The 20,115-nt window shown below is 38.6% G+C and overlaps 1 protein-coding gene and 3 long non-coding RNA genes across 4 annotated transcripts; 1 reads left to right on the forward strand and 3 right to left on the reverse strand.

The window, feature by feature from the left end:
* The first annotated feature begins 914 nt into the window (after window positions 1-914).
* On the forward strand, window positions 915-2,024 carry LOC111339265 (adenosine receptor A2b-like). Its single transcript, XM_022945884.2, has one exon. It carries the CDS (start codon window positions 957-959, stop codon window positions 1,893-1,895), a length of 939 nt encoding a protein of 312 aa, XP_022801619.2. The 5' UTR covers window positions 915-956; the 3' UTR covers window positions 1,896-2,024.
* A 4,276-nt stretch (window positions 2,025-6,300) lies between these two features.
* Window positions 6,301-8,140, reverse strand: LOC148729356 (uncharacterized). Its single transcript, XR_016002408.1, has 2 exons — window positions 6,992-8,140; window positions 6,301-6,643 (listed from the first exon to the last, which is right to left on the reverse strand). It is a non-coding gene; the product is annotated as an uncharacterized LOC148729356 (long non-coding RNA).
* Window positions 8,141-10,795: 2,655 nt separating this feature from the next.
* Window positions 10,796-12,803, reverse strand: LOC148729357 (uncharacterized). The gene is made up of 2 exons (XR_016002407.1): window positions 12,287-12,803; window positions 10,796-11,022 (listed from the first exon to the last, which is right to left on the reverse strand). It is a non-coding gene; the product is annotated as an uncharacterized LOC148729357 (long non-coding RNA).
* A 5,690-nt stretch (window positions 12,804-18,493) lies between these two features.
* Window positions 18,494-19,144, reverse strand: LOC148729358 (uncharacterized). Its single transcript, XR_016002409.1, has 2 exons — window positions 19,007-19,144; window positions 18,494-18,611 (listed from the first exon to the last, which is right to left on the reverse strand). It is a non-coding gene; the product is annotated as an uncharacterized LOC148729358 (long non-coding RNA).
* Between the last annotated feature and the right edge of the window lie 971 nt (window positions 19,145-20,115).

Below are 20,115 nucleotides of genomic sequence, written 5' to 3' on the forward strand. Positions count from 1 at the left end.
ATCCCAGTTCCGGTGGGTGGGAATTTTGGTAAAGTCACCCTAAAACCGCTTCACTTCAATTCAATCTATCAAAGATATTTTGTTTATTCAACTGAGTTGACAAAGCGAACTGTCCACCGTAGAGGGATTCTAAACCTCGCCTTTTCAGTGTTAGTCCTTCGAGTGATTTGGCCCGACGAAGGACTAACACTCGAAACGTAATTTGTAAAATCTCTCTACGGTGGCCAATTCACATTAACAACTCGGTTGAAAAAACCAAATTATCCTGTGATACCCCACGCCGATGCAGCACTACATTGTTTTAGAAACCTACCCTCTTATTACTCTGTTTACGCAGATTTATATTAGATAAAATACGATTGCTGATGTGAATCTAAGATCCCAGCGTTGTACGTGCATATCGTTTTAATAAATTGTTTGATGTTCCGTTAAATAACATGAAATTCATTAAAGCTGAGAGTTAGGATTTTAGTCGAAGACGCCTGTCATCTCTAATCCAATTGGGAAACGTTGGCAGAGGCTGCCAACAGTTATCAGACATTTTTTGTGTGATCAGTTGTCAAAATGTGTGCTTTACCATCGTTTTTGAACAACTATTTGCTATGTAGAACCAGTCAGAGAGGAAAGTCTCTCTTTTCTAATGAATTGCAGCCCCTTATTCACGGTAATAAACAAAAGTAACGTTCACAAAAAACTGAATAAAACGTCTCATATTTCCATTCCCCCAAGGACAAGACTAATAATCCAATGATTTTGAGAACTTATTCGACGATGAAAAAAAAGAAGTTAAAAAAGGGGCTGCATTAGAGGCCTTTGTACAGGTGCAGAACTGCCTTTTATGTAAATAAAATAATCTATTATTAATCAGCCTTATTGACGGTTTCGATTGACTATAGATGCCATTTATATTGTGAACGTGCTTCGAGGCTGCAGAAGCTAAAGAAAAGCGCACTAACATGGCTACAACCAATTTGACTCACGAAGACAAACGAACTGGGTCTTTCGAAGAACTTCGCTGCTCGAGCACTTTCACCAGTGGAATACACCAGCATCTGATTTGGATTTCAGCAATGAATACCTTTCTTTCTATTATTTCTGTTGTTGGCAATTTTCTCATTTTAGCCGCCCTTCGAAGGGAATCTTCTGTTCACCCGCCATCAAAACTTTTTCTACGTTGTCTGGCCGTAAGTGACTTGAGCGTTGGTCTTCTTGCAGAACCTCTTAACGTTATCTACTGGATGTCACTGGTTTATCAAAACTGGGATCTTTGCCGGTTCGCGTCGGCCGCATCGTTTATGGTGGGCTATGTATTAGCTTCAGTTTCCTTGTTCACGCTGACTGCGATAAGCGTGGATAGACTTCTTGCTCTGCTACTAAGCTTAAGGTACAAATACGTTGTGACTATACAGCGAACATACATAGTCGTTGGTATTTTTTGGGGATTATCCACTGCCGCAGCAGTATCATCCCTTCGAACGCACCTTATTACCTTTTGGTACAGCCGTATAGGAATATCATTATGTCTAACAACGTCGATTCTTTCTTACACGAAGATTTTCATTACACTTCTTCGTCGTCGAGCGCAAGTTCGCGTTGAAATTGAACAACCCGTGCCTAGCGATCAAAGTGTGCTTAACATTGCACGGTACAAAAAGGCTGTGTACTCTGCGCTTTGGATACAAATGGCGCTAGTTGCTTGTTATCTCCCTTACAGTGTAGTAACAGCCTTGCTTAGTTACAGAAGGCCGTCTCAGTCTTTTTTTCTTGCTTGGGTCATAGCAGTGAGTTTGGTTTACGTAAACTCTTCCTTAAATCCAATTCTTTATTGCTGGAAGATTACTGAAGTGAGGCGAGCAGTAAAGGAGACGATCAGAAATTTACTCTGCTGCAGATAATCACAGAGTTGAATAATTGCCGCATTAAAAGAGTAAAAATATAGAGAAATATTTATAACTTTGTTTAGAAAATAGCATGAATATAAAATAGCCTGGAAAAGTTGTTCTCTGCCCTACAGACCCCGTTTTTTTGCTCAGAAAAAAAAAAAAAAAAAAAGTTCTACCAGAAGTATTGTATATTAATTAATCTAAGTATGGTTAAGTCGACAGTTCGGTCCTTTTTTTTTTCGAGATCGTTTTGCAATCCTGAGTGATATCTATCATTGGACTAAAACAACGGATAAGATTGTTATCGTTCATACTGGAAAGATCCATTAAGCTTTATGTAATTAGCTAAAAGCTTTCAATCAATCAAACAGACGATTTTTACTAATACAACCTGCCTTATAAGAAGCGATAAATTATTTTTAGCATGTATACACCGTACAGTTGATCGGTACTTTTCGCACAAGCTGATTGGCTGGTACGGAGGTGACTAGCAAGTACAATTCACCGCCGAGCAGCTGATGAGACCGTTAAAACTTTTTTTTTTTTTTTCTTGGTTGATGGTTGGTTTCTGTGCGGTAAACACTAAATTAATTATTCACCTCCACGATGAAAATAATTTTTGACAATAGACGGTGAGAGAGAAAATTTCATTCAACTTTTTTGAAAATCGTTATTTTTAATGAAAGAAACTTTAATAGAAAGGATGCCACTAATCCATAGTAGATGATTTTAGATACATATACTCAGTTTAAAAGAAACGTACAACTTTCCAAGAATAAATTATGCTCGCATCAATATCATGAACACTTTGTATTTAATCAAGAGAGAGTTTATGATTCCCTCAATCTAATTTGATAATTAGAGTCAAGATACATCTTGACCACACACAAAGTTTTGCATGTTCACTCCTGACGCAGCTTCTTGTAGTGTCTCGAATGGGTTTAGGCATTAGTAAAAATTAGTAAAAAAGTGACACATTTTAACCGTCAGTCGCAAAAAGAGTTCACTGCCAAGTTTTTTCCGTCTACTTCGTGTCATTTTGTATCATTTTTGGCAAGAGAATATATACCATCTTGTTTTTGGTTAACCGCTAGCCGCTAAATGGCCAATATTTAAACCGTTAGCCGTAAAAGCCATCTTCCCCATTGAGATCCTCTATTTAGTAAATAAACCATTTCAGGTGGCTGGTATGTTGGCTGTTAATGTCTTCGGCAGAGAGATTGTCTGAAAACGAATATTTAGCCGAGCAACGAAGCTCCCCGGGGCAAATGAGAAATTTCAAGACATTTCCAATGTGAATTTCATTGTTCGTTTGTTTTTTTGCACTAGCTTTACATATTTTTGACAGAAACAATCGGAGCGCAAATATCAACGCAGACGGGGTTATTGCGAGATAACTGTTCTGTGCTTTTGTACCACGTGATTCTTCCCTCCCTAATTCCTGTTCCTTTTGTCGACATTTAATATTGAAGTGGAGCACGTGGGTGTCGTAACACATCTGACTGCTAGCGACACAAGTTACTCAAATAAACCAACACAATTTATTACTGCTCTTTAAAGGCCTTCTAGTCTTATTTGTACACAGACCTTTTTTTTTTTTTAGAAATCTTCCGTTGGAAAATAGAGTTTTCATAGCAGAAATATATAACCACAATGCGATTTAAGCCCATGATTTCATCCAACAAATTTTGCCGCTGTCCATCAACGCGTTCTCTTGATATAGTCTGTGCATCACAGGAACGCGCGTAATTTGTAGAAAGCTAACTGTCAAAACGAAAAGAATGTTTAGTTACAAAAAGTAAACACGCATGACCTACTAAATACAACATGTCACCTTTTTTTTTAATACTAACCAGAAATACAATTTTGACATAGAAGCAGTACCATATAAACACTTGTTCTTAGACCATCGTAGCTTGATTAAGAAAATAACACAAACAGCGGGGATAAACATTGTATTCCAATGCATTTTATATAGAACTGGACGTTTCGTATGCTAGTCAACATACATTTACAAAAGTGAACCGTTACAATTGTTGAAAACTATATACAGTGAATGTAAGAGGTCTGGAACCTAGACTGAGACAAAAAAAGAATCTACAGCAGGATATGTCTGGACTAATGAGAGGTACCGGGAAAAACTGACTTTCATTGTAAAATTAAAGAGACTTTGTTCATTCGAGAGCTAAAGCCTTCCTTTAATGTCAATGTTATTAGTGAGAAGTTGTTATTATTTTAGCCAGTACTTCTCTTTTTCTTAAAGAGAAAACCGGGATTAAAAAAAACCGCTTAAATCAAGTTAGGTCGGTAAAATAACGACACCAGGAGCAAACAACACACGTATGGAATAAGGTAAGCCATTTTTATTTAATATTTTCACTTTTAACCATCTCCATGGATATCTTGTAGAAAATCCCATACAAATCCTTCTAAATCGATATGCAAATTGCGTTCCTTGTGTGGTTCTTAAAGTGAGCTTGGGCCGCCTGTGGAGCGAGGTACGAGCGAGTGAGGGCTTTTGACACAAACAACGAGTGAATAAAACCCCGTACAAAGCACTTTCTATGTCGTGAGCTGTTTATTGCACATAACACGAGAATTTTCTGAACCCAAATTAGAAACAAAAACTCACTAACAATGCAAATTTAATGGCAATGGAAAATATCGCAGTAAATGTACATCAAGGGACTAAGTGCTGAACGAAAAACTGCACTTACAAAAGTTTTTTTTTAATCTAAGTACGACATCAATAAAGCAATTCGAGCAAAGTCCAAAATTTACTTTTAAATTGAGAATCCCGAGCATGCGAGCAGTTGCAAAAATTTTGCAAGCACGAGCAAGCGAGCGCCCGTGTAGTTCTTTCGAGCAATTCGATTGGTTATACTTCGACACGTGAAATAGCTGTATGCCATTTTGATTGGCTGTATGGGCTTTTTTCATATGTGAAAATAAAGCCTATAGATTTCTACAAATGAACTTTATGGAATAAAATTTCTCGTGTTATGTGCAATAAATACATATATATATACCAAATAATTCCTTGATTTACTCTCCTCACTGTGTTCTGCGGCTGAAAGTGTATTGCGCTTAATAAAATAGCCTTCAACTTTCTGTGAGTTTACCAGTCAAGGTTAACCAATCAGGGCGCTCGCTGTTTCTCAATTATTTACAAATAGAAGTAGTCGACAATTTCGGATTTGTCACCATCGCTCGACTCAAAAACACGTTTCCAGTGTCCCTCATTCCTTAGATTGTGACTTCCGGGGACATAATATCACGACAAACCAAGATCGACGAGAAGACACAATATGGAGCATGAATGTTGGAAGGAGGAAACGAAAAAAACATTATTTTTAAACTTGTGCCGAAGAGTGCCAAAGATGTCAAAGAGATGCTCACTCCTGTGGAAAGGAGAGTCTGTAAGTTACGATGTAGATGGGTGGATGGCCAACGGCTTCATGACTGCTGGTGAATACCGAAAATTCCCTTATCTCTTTATTTAAACAATTTTCTTTCTCAAATGATCGAGAAAATAAAATTCGATGTTATGAGCGGGGAGGGGGTTGGGGGGTAAGGATACTAGTACAACTGAAAATTGTTTTAAGGTTTAAATATATTTTGGAGATGACCTCGGGTAAGAATGAGGATACATGATGGTGATTGCATTGGGTGAAGAGTAATTTGGTCTGAGATAATACACTTCTCTTTGCAAGACTTGATCACGTGATCAACTTTCGGTGAACACGAAAACAGTTCACTTTTGAAAAATTTTGTCAGCACAAGCTGAAAGCGCATATTAAAGTTAGATAACCTGACAATTTTCAGCCGTATATTCGAGCATTATATGGCTCAAATCTCCTTTTAATTCAAAACAGGCAATTTGAGCCCTTAAGAGAAAGATTTAACGACAGTTTTAAAAAATTGGAGTTTACAGGGATTTGTATGAAAAACCATGTCAGCGGACTGGGTGGCAAAAGTTGTTTTTCTCATACAAATGCTTCTAACTTTCGGCGGCCGTTGCTATCGCAATCGTGACTGGGTGACAATCGATAATTTTGAGATTCTGGTTTTAGCGTTTATCCCAAATTATAGCGTACTGATTGTTCGCAACAAATGCAACATTGCGTTTAATTATGAATTATAAATTTGACTGCCTAAGAGAACAACTCACTAACATCGAGGATCGAAACGCGCCAATCCCAGCTGTAAAATACCAACCAATCAAAGCGGAGCATCCTGCTTGAGAGGAAGACCCGAAACCATGCAGTCGACTTTATCGCATGATGAAGACTAACAGCATGAAGTCGATACGTCGCGATCCCCATTATAAGTGACTATGTCATGAGACAAACCATAATTTTTAATGATTATTGAAGGGGGTTTAATTACAAAAAGCGGAAAAAAGCAAATAAACCTCCACAATAATTTACTACCTTCTTGGCATTTTATTTGTTCGGATACAGGTTTTTTTTATTACAAATTGGATGTAAACACACAGGGTCAGTTATTTACACAGGGTTTAACCCAAAAAGTTTTCAACCAAGGTAACTCTATACTACAGTGAATAAAGATATTTTACATTGACAACACAACAATGTAATGTATAACCTAGAACTGAAACGGAGCAAACCGTTATTAGATACAAGATAAAAAAAATGTCTTGTTGTCCTTCCTTCCTTCCTTCCTTCCTTTACGGTGGCGGCATCTGCTTTCTCTTGATACATCAGTTCATCATAGGGACGCGAGCAATTTGTAGAAAGCTATGAAAAAAAAATGAATGCTCAGTCCGCACAAGTACTAAATTCTTAGCAAGCATCAACTGGCTATTTTTAGAATAGTTAACAACTATTCGCCGATCACCTTAGGCTACTGGTGGATAGTCATCGAACCGTATCTGGTTTGTTGTGTTGAATACAGCTTGGCCAATAGCCACTATTAACACTCTCCACTTAGGTGAATAGTAAGTAATCTATAAGTTACTGAACACAAGATCACGTCAAGCTAAGAAAGGCGACAAGTGACAAGATGGAGCTTGGATGGTCGAGGAGGTGAAAACAGACAAAAAGAATTTTCGAGTTTTACTGAAACATAAAGGACAATTTTCTTACTTTGTCACTCAAAACGCTCGTCGTGTATCTGTGGATATCGTCGTATCCTTTGTGCCCCGTACTCCTGATAGATCGTATTTATATAACATGGACTGCGTTGTTCTGCACCTCCCTCAGCTCTAAGAAAATAACCTGTAGGCTCTCTCTCTGCTGCTAAGGCTCTCTGATTTTCTCCGGCGAACGCAACACGAGCTCTTTCATTACCTGATGGTCGGATGACTTTTACCATGTTGTAGATTTTTATAAGACAGCAAACATCAACAACTAACAGGACGAAACACGCAAAACTGACAAACTCAGCAATCATTACTGGGGAATTAGCACCAGAGTCTAGGTTTCTTCGCTTCGACTAGCGGCATTCGCTCGTCGCCAGGGTTTATGTTCATAGACAAAGGTAGATTCAAGTGTGACAGTAACATGTTTGAAGATGAGGTTTTATCCAAGTCGAGCACGTGGGTGTAGTCAAGCATCCGACAAATATTTACTTTTCCCTCTTGTCCAATGGTGTTTTTCCCTTGGTAAGGCTTGTGTTTAGCCGAGATCACCTTTATTATGGGAAAGCCTCAACGCCGGTTGACTTCGATGAATTGACATACATTACAGATATTCTATAAATAGACACAACAAGTGATACGTCACGCCTCTTGTGCCAATCATAAGCTCGCATTTTTTGCTGCGCCATGGAAACATCAAACAAATAGAAAATTCCGGGAGGCCTGGTTTTTTCAGATAATCAACCCTTTTACGTCTCCGCGTATTCGTCGGATTGCTCTTACTTTCTAGCTTGAATTTGGAAATAAATGTTCTTATGGAAGAGAGCCGTGACGCCAGAGAAGTTTTTCTTTCGATGTTATCAAGGTTTCCGCGTTTCCAGAAGCATCACGCAAAACTTTCTAAAATCCTATAGCTAACCGTGTGATATAAGCTAATCCCTTATCAGACGCCAGATCGCGGTTATCGATCGATAATATGTTTACCACAAATCAGCTGATACTGATTGTTCGCAAAAAGTGCAACGTTGCTTTTGAAAATGAATTTAAACGCACTTGAACTAACCTAAGAAGTCTTGAAGTCACGGCCTGACGCCACAGTTGCATTCAAATCTGAATTAATTTCATAGAAAGCTGTGTAAACGAAAAACAAAACAAAAAAAAATGCCAGCGGTGGGAGGTTTAATTACAAAAAGGGGCAAGTAACAAATAGACCGCAACATTGATTGTCTACTTTCTTGACATTTTATGTATTCGGACTCAGACTTTTTTATTACAAATTGACTATAAAAATACAGTTTTCAAAGTAGAGTACACGATCACAATGTTAAGTATAACCTAGGAGGGAAACGATATGTACATGTATACATATAGATATAATATTTATAAAGTACCGTTGTCCTTTCATACAGTGCCGGCATTCGCATTCTCCGTTAGCGGAAGTACTAATTTCTTATCATGCAAAATAAACAGAAGCGTACTATTATTTATTCATTAACTTCGCTTGACTGCTGGCATTTTAAGAATGGCCAGAAACAACTATTTACCTCAGTGACGGTGGCTAATGGTGTATACTCTAGTGGCTTGGATGACTGAAGAAGGTGAAAACAGTCGAAAACGAAATTTCGAGTTTTACTGAAACATATAGGAATTTTTTCTTACTTTGTCACCCAAAACGCTCGTCATGAATTTGTGGATATCGTCGTATCCTTTGTGCCCCGTACTCCATGTAGGTGGCATTTATATAACATGGACTGCGTTGTTCTGCACTTTCCTCAGCTCTGAGAAAAAAAACTGTAGGTTCCCTCTCTGCGGCTAAGGCTCCCTGATCCGCTCTGGGGTATTCCACACGAATTCTTTCATTCCCTGATGTTCGGATGACTTTTACCATGTTGTAGATTTTCATCATACAGCAAATAACAACAACCAACGAGAGGAAACAAGCAAAACTGACAAACTCAGCGATCATGGCTAAGAAATGAGCTCCAACTATGATTTTCCACAAGCGTCTGAAAAGAAATAGATTAGAGCCGACAAGGAAGTGCTTTGTTCAGTTAATGATCCTCCGCCAAAAATATATTTGTTTGGATCCGCTCTGCTTGTGTTGTCGAATGGGGTTTCAGCCTCCGCGTGACTCAAAATTAGTCAGGTTCTCATTTCCGCTCTGCTTGTGTTGTCGAATGGGGTCTCAGCTTCCACGTGACTCAAAATTGGTCAGGTTCTCATTTCCGCTCTGCTTGTGTTGTCGCATGGGGTTTCAGCCTCCACCTGACTCAAAATTAGTCAGGTTCTCATTTCCGCTCTGCTGAATGGAGTCTGAGCCTCAACGTGACTTAAAATTATGGAAATGTTTGTTTTGAAGCGGTTTTGAAGTGGTTGACTTTGAGCATATATTACTTTGGGGGATCCAAATCCACTGTGACATTTCCTAATTGATTTGAGATGAAAAGATTTTTGACTAAAATCCTTACTCTCAGCTTTAATGAATTTCTTGTTATTTTAGCAGAGTATCAAACAATTTCTGTAAGCGATGCACATGTACGACGTTGAGATCTTAGATTAGGGACAACATCGAGAAAGAATGGTAGGAGATTAAAAAAAAAAAAAAATTTGATAATTTTAAGGTTGGACTGAAGATGACGAGTGCTGGTTTCACCAATATAAACAATTCCCCCTTGATTAAAAATCGCTTATGATTATCAAGGCAACACGTCGTTTCTTATCCTCGCCCCGCATTTAAAAAAAAACATATGGAAGAATCTTCTTATATTTTAATGTCAAGATCCTCATGCTCTCATTTCTTTGCTCTCACAACTTCAGCCGTGACAGTTTTTTTCCCGGTGTTTTTCTTAGAATTCCTTTGATTACACGTTGATTACATCCTTCAGACACCGACACCAGATATCTGATGACAAATTGACCATTTACTCAAACGATTCCTTTCGTTTCGAAGGGGAAATTAAAGATGGCAATGGGCCTACTTGGACACAAAATCGGAGATGACGTAAAACGTTCGACAGCAAATGCTACCCCAGCAATGCATCGAGATTGATTCTGTCTTATTGGTTCTTTTTTTCTGTTTCATCGCCGCGCCAACTCAAATTTCACTTTTATTCGAGTTTTCTGTCCTGATCTTACACCAAGCTCTAAGAAAAATAATCTGCCGGTACGTCCCTGCATAGCCCGGATGCTATTTACCATATTAAAGATTTTGATTACACAGCACATAACGAAAGGTGTGACTAAGCAATTCGGCATTCATGACCACCGGTCTCGAATTCCTAAGACGATGTTTTTTCAAGCCTACAACAATAGGGCCAACAATTGACTGAAATAATTACTGAAAAAATCAAATTAGGACTTCCTAGTACCTAAAGTGATCAAGTTGTACTTCTTTGGTCTTCACATTTATGTTAAGGCTTAAGTCTTAAAATAACTGTTCTCTAGATGAATGACCAGTAGGATATATGAATTCCAATGAGTCAGGATGGGTCGGTCAGTGCGATTGGCAACGAGTCTCACAAACACATGACGTGCGTACCATCGCTTTTTGTGACTGTGAAGGAAACAAGAAAAAATATAAAAAATCCAGAAGGTCTCGAGACCTGTCTTGCATTACAACACGCATTAACCTACAAGTTGTTCCTTATTTTCACGTATTATTTAAAGTCAGGGTCAAGTGCTGGAAGAACACGTATGATGTGATGGTTTCATACAAGTCGATTCTGTGGGTGTAGACACGTGTCTGACCTCAAGCTTCACAAGTTACATTATTACCTTGAGCGGAAAAACACAAAAATATCAACACAGTTAGTTACTTCTTTTAAGGCCATCTAGTTTTATTTCTACAGAGACCTTTCTTTCACAAATTAGTTGTTAAAAAAAAATAAGGTTTTCATGGTAAAGTATACGAGTATAAAGTATAAAGTGTAAGCGGTTTTTCATTTATAAGAATTATTACTGTTGTCCATCGATACAATGTAATTCACTTTTCCTTGATAAAACCAGCTCATAACAGGAACTCGGACAACTTGTAGAAATCTGTTAAAAAGAATGAACGTTCAGTTAGCCAAATTAAACACTTACTGAATGATAATGAGATTCGTTATCTTAATTATCAGTCAATCTTCATGTCGTCCCAACACATGGGTGATCTCAGAAAATGAAACCATTTCAAATTTCGAGGCGCACAATAAAATGGAAATTTCTAAAATACTTTAAAAAAAGGATGACTTTCTCGCACTAAACTCCTTAGAAGATAATTAGGAGGGGCAAGCCGGAAAGACTTTTGCCGTGTGTGTGCCTTTAACTCGGTCGTCAGAGATAGTATTCATTCGTCCTTTTCTGATGAGTGAACTGCTGGAAAGCCCGCAAGTTCGTTGAGTTTGCTGCCATGTTCCACCACGATGCAGTTAAGCGGTGCAATTAAAAGGACACACGCTTCAGAGATTTTTGCGAGACAAAACACCTAGTATTTAACGTTCTTTTCTCGAAGTTGTTTTAGCAAAATTGCGCGAACTTCTTTGCCAGCAATAAGAGCTTCCAGAGCCTCAGCCAGTCTGCTCCAATTTTCAGCGAAACTGCAAGTCATCAGCCATCTGAAGCGTTGGCCGATAGTTAGTTATATTTTTGTGTTGTGAGTGCAAAGCATAATTATCTGCGTCACTTCAGGAGTTCCTTACGGCGCGCTAACAATAATTTTTTTTCTCTTAATTTTTTCAACTCGCACGACGGAGTTCGCCGAAAGGAGGTACCGCTCGTGGTCTAGTGTTCCCCCTGGCCGGTAATATTTTCCTAGTGATCTAGAATGCTATTGGCCGGAGGGATAACATGAAGGAACTTTGATTTGGGGGATCATCCGAATTAATAGCATAAGATAACAATGCATGCTCTCTCAAGACTAGGATATCATAAAGATTTGTTTACCTTAATAAGTCTACTAACATGTACCCGGCGTTCACAAGAAGCTGTAGCTCTAAATGTTTTAAAATTTACGAACGTACAGGGAACAAAAAAAACCGCAATAAAAGCATTTAGCAGATAATCCCTTAGTTTGGGCTCTAAGCTGTATTCTTATTGTACGTTTAAGGTGAATAGAAACATACAGGTCTTGTTAATAATTTTCGCTGCCTCAGTGGCACGAGTTGCTTATTAGGCTTCCAACCTCGGCCAGACGGAAACATCAGGCTTCCGTGAAAACAAAATCACGTTAAGCCAAGAAAGAGAGCAAAACACAAAATAGCTCAAGAAAAAATTAAAAAATTAACTTCAAGTATTGTATAAGACATAAGGAAATTGTTCTTACTTTGTCACTCAAAGCGCTCGTCGTGTATTTGTGGCTGGCGTCGTAATCCCCTGTAGGTTGTACTGTTACGTGTACCACATTGTCGCGCACTTCCCTCAGCTCTTGGAAGCCAAGGCTCTCCCTGACCCGCTCTGGGGTACTCCACACGAGCTCTTTCATTCGCTGATGGTCGGATGACTTTTACCATGTTGTAGATTTTCATCATACAGCAAATAACAACAACCAACAGGAGGAAACAAGCAGAACTGAGCATCTCAGCGATCATGGCAGGGGAATGAGCTCCAGAAACTTCTAAACAGAAATATGGCTAACGTACAAGTTGCTTTGGTCTAGAATTGCTCTTCCGCAAAAAATAAGGCGCTACTGATTTAGAAGATTAAAGATGTGGTACAGTTACGTAAGTCGAGCAAGTGTAGTCAAGTATCAGACAAAGATTTACTTTTCGCGCGCGCAATTGTGTTTTCGCCCTGATGAGGCTTGTGTTTGGCTGAAATCACCTTTGGTTGTTGTTATTCCATTGTCCTCGATGAATTAACATATATTTCAGATGTCCTAAAACTAGAGACGACAACTGACTACGTCACGCCTCTTGTGCCAATCATAAGCTTGCAAATTTTGCTGCGCTATGGAAACATCAAACAAACATGAAACATGAACATGAAACTTGAAACATCGAACAAACAGGAAATCCGGGAGGCGTGGAAAGTATTTACCCTCGTACAATTTCCAATACACTCGCCTCTCCTGCGGTTTGCTCAAAATTTTATGTTTGAATTTTTAAAATAAATCTTCTTTTAAAGGAATCAGGATTCCTCGAGACTTTTCTTTCGATTTTATGAAGGTTTCAGCGTTTACAGAAGCATTACGCCGAACAGTTTAGAACCTCAGTGGCGCGTGACAGACGCAAGCGAAATAAATTATTCAACGTCAAAGCTCTCCCCCAGCAGATTACATTCCAAATATACATCCTGCGCAACACAATCTGCGTTCAGCCTGCGAGTCACCGGCTTTACGGTCAATTGCCTGTAGTACGGAAAACCTCCTACAAACCCGCAGTCGCTAGTCCATGAATATATCACGCCGAAAAATGCCGTCCATCATGAGTCTCTTGTCAAAGACAAAACAACACCACTTTGGCAGAGGGTGATATCATGCTCACTCGTTGTGGAAAGGAAACTGTAATTTGCTGATGGATGGCAATATACAAAAATCCACTTACTTAACGATTTACTGAAACAGTTTACCTTAATAGAAGGTTGAGATGAAAAAATAAAACTACGATGATACAGGATGGTTGTGGTGATAGTATCTCTAATTTCTTTAAATTATCGATGAAAACTTAAGTTGTCTTGAGGTTAAGTTTTGGCCATGACCTCGGACTCAGGCTCAAGAACAAGATGAGGATACCTAATGGTATTTGAACCAAGTGAAATACAATTTGTATTTCAAAGCAATCTCATGATTTCGTGGACCTCGAGTGTAGTTTGGGATAATTCACTGACGAGTCGTGTTTATTTTGTGTCATGGTTCACAGCTTCGGCCGCTTAAATTGCCTTTGTCTTAAATTTCCGGAGTACTCAGGGCTTTTCCCTAAGAACTTGCTTCGATCTTTTCACCTTTCTGTTTCGAATAATCGAGCGTTTGCACTCTTTCTCAGTTAGATTCTATTTAATCATGAGACAGTTTACATTCTCTTGATTTAATTTGATGATTAGAGTCATGATCACACGCAAACTTCTGTATAATGCCACAATTTCTTTGAGAGGGTCTCAAAGCGGTTTAAGCATAAAAATTGACACATTTTTCAACCGTTAGTTGTAAAAAAGGTTCACTGTTAAAAAGGTTCCCGTCTATTTCGTATCATTTTGTATCATTTTTGGCTAGAGAACATATTAACAAGAGAACATATTAAACGCAATCTTCTGTATCAAAAATAGATCTGGTTTAGCCTAAAAAAGAAAGCTGACACGTCATTTTAGTATATCAGGTGTGGTTACTTTTGCTAACTAAACATTTGTTTCATTTTTGATAGCTAGCTTTGTACAAATTACCCGCGTTCCTGAGCTGTACAGACTATATCAAGAATACGCGAATGACATTGTTTTGATGGACAGCGGCAAAAATGGAGAGCAGCAACAATAGCAAGAGAACATATCTTGTTTTTGGTTAATTAACCGTAAAATGGCCAAAATATAAACGTTTGCCGTAAAAGCCTCACCCTCGCCCCCCTTTCATAGTGGCTGGTATGTGGGCTAATGATGTCCTTAGCGGATCCGTAGAGAATGTCTGAAAAATAAATATTTGACCGAGGAGGAAAGCTTCAAGGGCAACTGAAAAATTTTGAGAAATTTCAGAAGTGAATTTTATTGTTTGTTTGTTTGCTTTTTTTTTTTTTGCGCTAGCTTTACTTCTTTTTGACAGAAACAATCGGAGCACAAATATCAACGCAGACGGGGTTATCGCGTGTAATGTAACTGGTCTGTGATTTTGTACCGCGTGACGTAAAGACGCCAATAAAATCGTGCGAAAATTAATGGTGGGGTTAAAACTCATTTTACTTTTGTTTATGAAGCTTCCTTACTGACTCCTGTTAATCAGCGATGTCGAGCACGTGGGTGTTGTTATGCATCTTACTGCCGGCGACACAAGTCACACAAATAAACCTTTTAAGGCCAGCTGGTTTTATTTTTTACAAAGAGCTTTTTTTTCATTTAAAAATTGGCTGTTAAAAAATTAAGTTTTCAGAGCAGAAATGATATGATCACAATGTGACTTATAACCGTTTTGAATTGAAACGGAATAAAGCTCAATGATTTTATCCAACAAATTTTTGCCGCTGTCCATCAAAACAATGTCATTCGCGTGCTCTTGATATAGTCTGTACAGCTCAGGAACGCGGGCAATTTGTAAAAAGCTAGCTATCACAAATGAAACATTGAAATGTTTAGTTAGCAAAAGTAACCACACATGATATACTAAAATGACGTGTCAGCTTTCTTTTTTAGGCTAAACCAGATCTATTTTTGATACAGAAGATTGCGTTTAATTTAAAAAGGGAAGAGGTAGACGGTCGTGCCGAAAGTTCTAAATCCTAGCGTCTAGAAAGAAAACCGAGGGGTACTAGAAATGAGTTTTCGCGTCGAGAGAACGTGAAAATATACTTTTAGGGTGATTCCAGAGTAACTTTTGTAAAACTAAAGAGTGATGCGGAAAAGTATTCTATCAATCAAGCCGTAAATTAAGTCTTAAAAAAAGAACTGAAAATAAACTCTAACTGTCAGGCAAATCTAAGAATCGAGTGCGGTTTCGAATTTTTCCCCAAAAATATGACATTTTACGCATTCAAGCACATAAAAATTCACATCTGTTTTAATAACCTCACAGAAACAGTCAGAAAGCATTTTTTTCTTATATATGCCAAATAATTCCTTGATTTACTCTCTCTCCCCTCTGCGTTTGGCGGCTGGACGCTTATTACGTATTGCGTTTAATGAAATAACCTTCAATTTTTTGTGGGTTTACCAGTCAGGGTTAACCAATCAGGACGCTCGTTGTATCTCAGTTATTTTCAAATAGGAATAGTCCACAATTTCTGATTTCTCATCATCGCTCGACTCCAGTATTCCTTGTTCCTTAGAATGAAACTTTCGGGAACATAATATCACGACAAGCCAAGATCGACGAGAAGACACATTATAGAGCATACATATTTATGGCCGGAGGAAACGAACAAAAAACATTTTTTTCAAGTTGTACTGAAGAAATGTTGAACGTTTTCTTACTTTATCACCCAAAACGCTCGTCATTTATTTGTGGCTGTCGTCGTCTCGCTTGAGATCCACTGTGGGGTGTATGATAACATAAACCACGGTGCCCATGTCCGGGTAGTCTCCCTCGCAGCCGTTTTTTCGGATGTCACGCAACGCTCCCCCCAAAAGAACTTTCTTTTGGGGGAGCGTTGCGTGACATCCGAAAAAACGGCTGCGAGGGGGACTAATGTCCGGGGTGTATTATAACATAAACCACGTTGTTCATGTCCTGCACTACTCTCGGCTATAGGTAAAAAATCTGTAAGCTCCCTCTCTGCTGGTAGAGCTCTCCCTGACCCGCTCTGGTGAACTCCACACGAGGTCTTTCATTCCCTGATGGTTGGATGTTTTTTACCATGTTGTAAAATTTTAATCATGCAGCAGATTTCAGCAATCATCAAGACGAAAGAAGCAACACTGATAAACTCCGCAATCATAACTTGGGCATAAGTTTCAACTTAGATGTTGTCACGACCGCCTGAATAGACGAGGGCCAAAAAGTACGGCGATTAGCCTTTGTCAATCAACCTACGTTTCCGGTTATTCTGCCGATACAGAAACCAAGTCGGCACGCGTTACAAGTCACGAGTCAATAAAGAACTCGTGGTTTTTCCTTTCCATGGACGCACCAAACAAATATAGTCAAATAGAGAGTCTTCTAATGCTGAATCAACTCTGCTGATTATCCGCCAATAATTCGCCTCTCCGTCGGATTGCTTGAATTTTCCCATTCAAGCTTATTCAAACCTTAAAGAATAAATCTTCTTTTGAAGGAAACAGGGATGTCTCAAAACTTTTTCTGTCGATTTCATTACGTTTTCAGCATATCCAGTAAAACATCATGCAAAACTTGACATTCTAGAACTCGATCGATGGCATGGTGATACATTGTAAACGCATATTGGTGTCAAAGAGATGCTCACTCATGTGAAAAGGAGAGTCTGTAAACTTTTTAAACTGCTAATACAGAAGGGCGGATGGCGAACGGCCTCACGACTGCTGGTAGACATTGAAAATTTCCTCGTCTCTTAATTTAAACAGTTTGCTTTCTCAAATGATTGAGGAAAAAATTCTATTTAGTAGGGGGAGCGGGTTGGGATGATAGTACAACTGAAATTTTCTGACATTTATCCGAAAGATTTTAAACCTCGGACAAGAATAAGGATGAAATAATGGTGATTGCACTGAGTGGAGTGTAATTTTTTCTGAAATCATACACGTTCATACCACTCTACTGATTCCTTTATTTATTTTTTTTTTTTCACGGTTACCATAATTTAGTATACTGATTGTTTGCAAAAAATGCAACAGTGCGGCTGAATATGAATTGAAACACGCGCGTGATCTAAACTGAGAGGGGGTATGACGTCACGGCTTAGTTCCCTTTAATTCTGAATTGTTTTCATCGAAAGCTGGGTAATAATAATAATAATGATGATAGAAAAACTGCCAGCGAAGGAGGTTTCATTACAAAAAGCGGCAAGAAATAAATAAACCTCGACAACAATTTACTACTTTCTTGGCACTTTATTTTTGGACAAAGTTTTTTCTTTTATTACAAATTGGCTGTAAACATACAGGGCCGGTTATTTACACAAAACGCGCTTTTGCGCAAACGGTGGGACTCAGGGATTCTCCGGCTATAAGATGATTGATTTAATTAAATGAATGCCCGTCCACTTTTAGCTTTCGGCCCTCTTGACACTGTTCACAAGAATAAATGTTCAGATAAAAGGTTAACGTTCGGCTAAATTGAAGATAACTTAGAACGAGGTTCTGTGAACAACACCAGCTAACCCGCCCGCAGTTTTCAAAGTGACGACAATGTAATCTATAAATAGTCCATTTTACAGTTGTGTGCTTGGTTGCCAAGCCTTTGAATGGGAGTGAGGCTAGGGGTGACCTTGTTATGATACAAACCTTGCTGCCTTTCAAATGTAAATCACTTTGTTATCATGCTAAGTTGATACAGGTCTCTATCACAACAAGGTCACCTTCAGCCCCACTCTGAATCAAAGGCTTGGCAACTAAGTACACAACTGTAAAATGGCCTACTAGAACTGAAACGAAACAAAGCGTTATTAGATACAAGTATTTATATGAAACATCATCTCTTTGAAAATTTACTGAGCTATTTTTATAAGTTTTTCTTTACCTATGTTATTAAAAAATGACAATTGTTTTTCTTTTTTTCTTTTTTTGTTATACTGGCGTAACTTAAGGGGTACAATATTAGTTTGTTGGGACGTGCTTTCCTATGTACAATGCGGCTTAATTTAATTGGTGTAATTTTGTATTGTAAGTTTTCTTTCCTTGGAACTTTTATATCTTTTGCTTTACTTTTCAGCTTGTATCTGATTCTGCTAAGGTTTGGAGAAATAAATAAATGAAATAAAAATGAAATAAATGAAGTATTTATATAAAATGTACTGTTGTCCTCCCATACAGTGGCGGCATTTTTCGCATTCTCTTGATATAGTCAGTTCATCATAGGAACACGAACAGTTTGTTGAAAGCTATCAAAAAAAAAAAAAAATGAATGTTCAGTTCGCACAAGTACTAAATTCTTATCATGCAAGGTAAATAGAAACGAATTTTGTTATTTGTTCATCGACTTTGCTTGACTACTGGCATTTTTAGAACAGTTAACAACTATTCACCCTAGTGGTGGATATCCACCGACCCGTATCCGGGTGTTTGTGTTGAATACGGCTCGGCCAGTATCCGCCACCAACAATCTCCACTTTGGTGAAGAGTAAGCAATATAATGTACTGAACACAAGATCACGTCAAGCTAAAAAAGACGACAAGGGACAAGATGAAGCTTGGATGGTCGAGGAGGTGAAAACAAATTAAACAAAAAACAATTTTCGAGTTTTACTGACTGAAACATATAGGACATCTTTCTTACTCTGTCACCCAAAACGCTCGTCATGTATCTGTGGATATCGTCGTAACTTTTGTGCCCCGTACTCCTTGTGGGACGTATTCATATTACATGGACTGCGTTGTTCTGCACTTCCCTCAGCTCTAAGAAAATAACCTGTGGGCTCCCTCTCTGCTGCTAAGGCTCTCTGATTCTCTCTGGCGAACGCAACACGAGCTCTTTCGTTCCCTGATGGTCGGATGCCTCTTACCATGTTGTAGATTTTCATCATACAGCAAATAACAACAACCAACAGGAGGAAACAAGCAGAACTGACAAACTCAGCAATCATGATTGGCGCGAATGAGCTCCAGCTACAATGTCTTCACAAGCTTCTGAAAAGAAATAGATTAGAGCCGCTAAGACAAGGAAGCCGCCGGCTTTGTTCAATTAATCACCCTTTCGCCCAGATAACTTTGATCCACTCTGCTCGTTGAAAACGTGGGAAATGTTGTTTATAGTATATAGGAGTCTTAACCTTATGTATTTTGAGTACGTGAGTGTAGTTTAGTTAAAGTACTCAAGCATCAGACATATATTAATTTAGGTAGTTTCTCCTTTTTTCTAGATCTTTTTAAAGCGGTTAATTGCCTTTACATATCACGACTCGTGACTCGTGACTCGCGACTCATGATTCCGGTACTCGCCGCCCACCAATCGCTGGCCGTCGCTCGCCAATCAAACGATGCTGGTGAGATTACCAAAGTTATCTTAAATTCTGGGAAAACCCCCATGACGTAATTTCGTGAATACCTAACACTAACACCTAACATCTAACACCCAACACCTAACACCTAACACCTAACACCTAACACCTAACACCTAACACCTAACACCCAATACCTAACACCTAACAGCAATATTTTCACTGCCACCATTTCACGAGCTGTCACCATTAGTCATTCATCATGCGGGTGGCAAAGAATAAACTATACTACTATGACAGAGGGCAATATAGTGGCATCAAAGAAATGCGCATTTATTGTGGAAAAGAGAATATAGATTGCTCACTCGGCAGACGGCAGTTGACGAACGGCTAACGGCGGATGGTGGAAATAAAAATTTGCCTTTTTTAAAGTTGATGATGATGATGA

Source organism: Stylophora pistillata, chromosome 6 (genome assembly GCF_964205215.1).
Source record: "Stylophora pistillata chromosome 6, jaStyPist1.2, whole genome shotgun sequence".
NCBI classification, from domain to species: Eukaryota; Metazoa; Cnidaria; class Anthozoa; order Scleractinia; family Pocilloporidae; genus Stylophora; species Stylophora pistillata.

Excerpts from the sequence above, each read along its gene's own strand:
- LOC111339265 (XM_022945884.2), top strand. The coding sequence starts at position 957 with ATGGCTACAACCAATTTGACTCACGAAGACAAACGAACTGGGTCTTTC.